The 3,273-nt window shown below is 30.8% G+C and overlaps 1 protein-coding gene across 1 annotated transcript; it reads right to left on the bottom strand.

Annotated features, from left to right (window-relative positions):
* Positions 1-1,326: 1,326 nt before the first annotated feature.
* On the bottom strand, positions 1,327-2,041 carry LOC25502567 (dynein light chain 2, cytoplasmic). Its single transcript, XM_013590118.3, has 2 exons — positions 1,752-2,041; positions 1,327-1,659 (listed from the first exon to the last, which is right to left on the bottom strand). The coding sequence occupies exons 1-2, from the start codon at positions 1,887-1,889 to the stop codon at positions 1,468-1,470; spliced, it is 330 nt and encodes a 109-aa protein (XP_013445572.1). The 5' UTR covers positions 1,890-2,041; the 3' UTR covers positions 1,327-1,467.
* Positions 2,042-3,273: the final 1,232 nt, after the last annotated feature.

Raw genomic sequence — 3,273 nt, forward strand, 5'->3', positions numbered from 1 at the left:
GTCTGGCAGAGATCTTTTGAGATTTAGTTTTGGACTTCGGTCTAGCAGAGATCTTTTGAGATCTGGATACGATGTTTTATTCGTTATAGGGCTTCGGCCTGGCAGAGATCTTTTGAGATCTGGATTTGGAGGTGACGACCTTTTGGAGATTTGGTACCACATGCATTTATGTGTCAATAAGTGCATATCATGACATGAGTCAGATTTGAAAATGTGATTGATGATTGTCCATGAAATGTGATTAATGAATGTTCATGGAATATGATTGGTGATTGTTCATGAAATGTGATTAACGATTGTTCATGAAATGTGATTAATGATTGTTCATGATGTATATGATTGGTGATTGTGTATGAATAACTGTGAATTGATATTTGTTCATGACACATGTGATTGATGATTATTAATTTGAGATATTGGGATTTGATGTAAGTATTGATATGAGAATATTATTATTGATCAAGTGCATGATGTTTAAATTGAAATATTCATGTTAACTATTATTTGGATTATGATAATGTAATACTTACCCCCAGTGGATCTGTTATGGACCGTCTGCCTATCTGTATGGATGGGTAGACGTTGTGTAGGTTTAGTTGCTTGGTGAGTTCTTGTGCTTGGTGGATATCTGGAGCTTTCTCCGATATCGGTGTTTAGAATTAGCCGGCTCTGATCTAGGCTTCGTTGTGTCGGTCTAGATTAGTTTATTTTGGATTCTGTTATGTTTGGAGTTTACCCGTTTGTTGGGATTTTGAGATGCATCTATGTTGATGTAATTTATTGATTCGTAACATGTATATTTGAATTTACTCTAGTTTATATTCCGCTGCGAGTTGAGGTTTATATACATGTTTATTGGTTTTTGAATTTTGAATGTGGCGTAGCCTCTATTTCTTGAATAAATGTATTATTCGCATGTTTAATTGCTTTAATAGAAGTAGGGCGTTACAATGTAGCTTCAACCAAGGTTGTCAAAATCGGATTTTACATCATGTCGAAAGAGAAGAGAAAAATCGACAATCGTAAAATCGCAACCGAAATTGAAGGATTTTATTCAACTATTTTTGTAGAATCGATATAAGAAATCGTAAAATCGCAATCAAAGTCGATGATGTTTAACAAAAAAAGTAGTACTAAGTATATGTTATAAATGGTATATAGTCATAAATTACTTAATTTATAAGAAATCTTAAAATCGCAATCAAAATCAATGGATTTTGCCTATTTTAAGATTCTACTATAGATTTGAGTCGTTGAATGTGAAGAAAGTCGTAAAATCCTAAATTTTAGGATTTAAGTCGGGATGTTTACATCAATGATTTAAACTGTACACAAAAGAAAAATGCAATAAGATGATTTTGATACCTCTACCATTTTTTCTTTTTCAAATCTTTTCCAATTCTTTCTACACTACTATTACAATAGAATAAACAAAATTACAGAAAACTCCCAAAAAGTAAAATTAATCTATGCTTTAGTTGCCTCTATTGCTGAGAACTGATTTTCCTCTGCTTGTGGACCAGCAGATCCCTTAAAGAGCAAAATTGCCATGCTACCTATACAAAAATAGATGAAGCAACCACTACAATGTGTCACAAAGGAACCAAAATCAGTGCCTACAATGCATTGCCAACCAGGTCCATGCACCCTATCAAATTCCTGCAATAATTAACAACACATAAAAAATTTGTCCACAAAAAAAATTACATTAAAATAACCAATAAACAATCCTCTTAGTTTTATTCTATTACCTTCTTTATAAATCGAGCTATATCAATGGCCTCAGTTACATCATAGAAATCTAGTGCTTTGCATGCTAAATCAAGAGCATCTTGTTGCATAGTTTGAAGCATATCAGTCTCACCAATCACTGCCTTGCCTTCTAACATGATGAATTGAAGAAAAATTTACTACAAAAATAAGAGGATGATGGTTCTTAAAATAAAGCACAAGAGTAGAGAAAAATAAGCTACTTTTTTTTTATTGGTTGTAGTAAGTTGTAGATTAAAGATAAAGTGATGGGTGATGATGGTGGAATTATATATAGTGTCACATAAAAAAAGGATAGTGCTAATGGGTAAGCCACGTATGGATTATCTCTTTGTGGCTACCACAATATGATATATAATTAGTCTATTTAATTTAATTACGTTTTTTGAAAACGTGTCTCAAATTATTTTGAAAAGGAAAATTGAACATTCAACAAGACGTGTCTTGTTTACTCAAAAAAAAAAAAAAAAAAAAAAGACGTATCTTGTTTTAGCTATATCTGCTTATGTCGATTGCTACTTTGTTTTGTTTTAACTATTGAAATTAGAAATATATCCTAAAATCTCTTTTTTATTTATAGTTTATTGGATTAAATTGATTAACAAAAGAACACGTCTAAAACTAAAACAACTAATGACTAGGAACATTTGAGAATGTGCATGCAAATTTGACTTACAAATATATGTCGCAGAATTAGTTATAGAAGTATTTTAATATTCTTTAAAAAAAAAATATTTTAAGAAATAACAGGTTGTTTAATGTTATAGAATGCTCATAATTCAGATGGTAGATAAGATCAAGTCTCTTGCCTTTAGGTGGTTGAAAGCAAAATACGTTACGTTTCCTTTCAATTATCATGGCAATGGTTTAGTCCGTTTACGATATTGAACATAGGTTAATGAGTTATTCTTTCTAGTTTTCTTGTTCAGGCTCTTATTATAATTATTGTTGTGATTATGTTGTCTTTCCTTAATACACCTTGTGTTAGGAAAGACACTTTATTTTAATATTATATCCCATTCTAGTCTCTTAAAAAAAAATTCGAACTTTTTCATTCACTTACAAGTTATATATATATATATATATATATATATATAAAGCATTCTGATCACTTTTGTTGAAACTAGTAGATAAAGCTAGACAGGTGTATAATAGTTTGTGGCTTTATTGGTCGTTATGGTTTAGTTCTTAGTGGCAGAAAGTACCAGCTGTTACCAGTGAGAATAGGTTGAGCTACATTAGTTTCAAAGTGAACCTAGAAAGAGGATGAATTGATTCATATATATATATATATATATATATATATATATATATGAATCGATTCAATGATATAGAGAGTCAGAAGAATTTGAATCAATTCATCATAAGTCAGAGACATGGATGAATCAATTCAGGGTTGTGGTGAATCGATTCAATATATGCAAAAGAGCTAGGACACAAAAGAACAAGAGACACATAGACTACTGGGTGCTTTAACATGCTAATCATAAGATATGCATTAAA

The sequence above is a fragment of the Medicago truncatula genome, chromosome 8, assembly GCF_003473485.1.
Source record: "Medicago truncatula cultivar Jemalong A17 chromosome 8, MtrunA17r5.0-ANR, whole genome shotgun sequence".
Taxonomy (NCBI): domain Eukaryota; kingdom Viridiplantae; phylum Streptophyta; class Magnoliopsida; order Fabales; family Fabaceae; genus Medicago; species Medicago truncatula.

Coding starts and splice junctions, on each gene's coding strand:
- LOC25502567 (XM_013590118.3), bottom strand. CDS start 1,889: ATGTTAGAAGGCAAGGCAGTGATTGGTGAGACTGATATGCTTCAAACT. Junction 1,660..1,751: donor TAGCTCGATTTATAAAGAAG/GTAATAGAATAA, acceptor TAATTATTGCAG/GAATTTGATAGGGTGCATGG.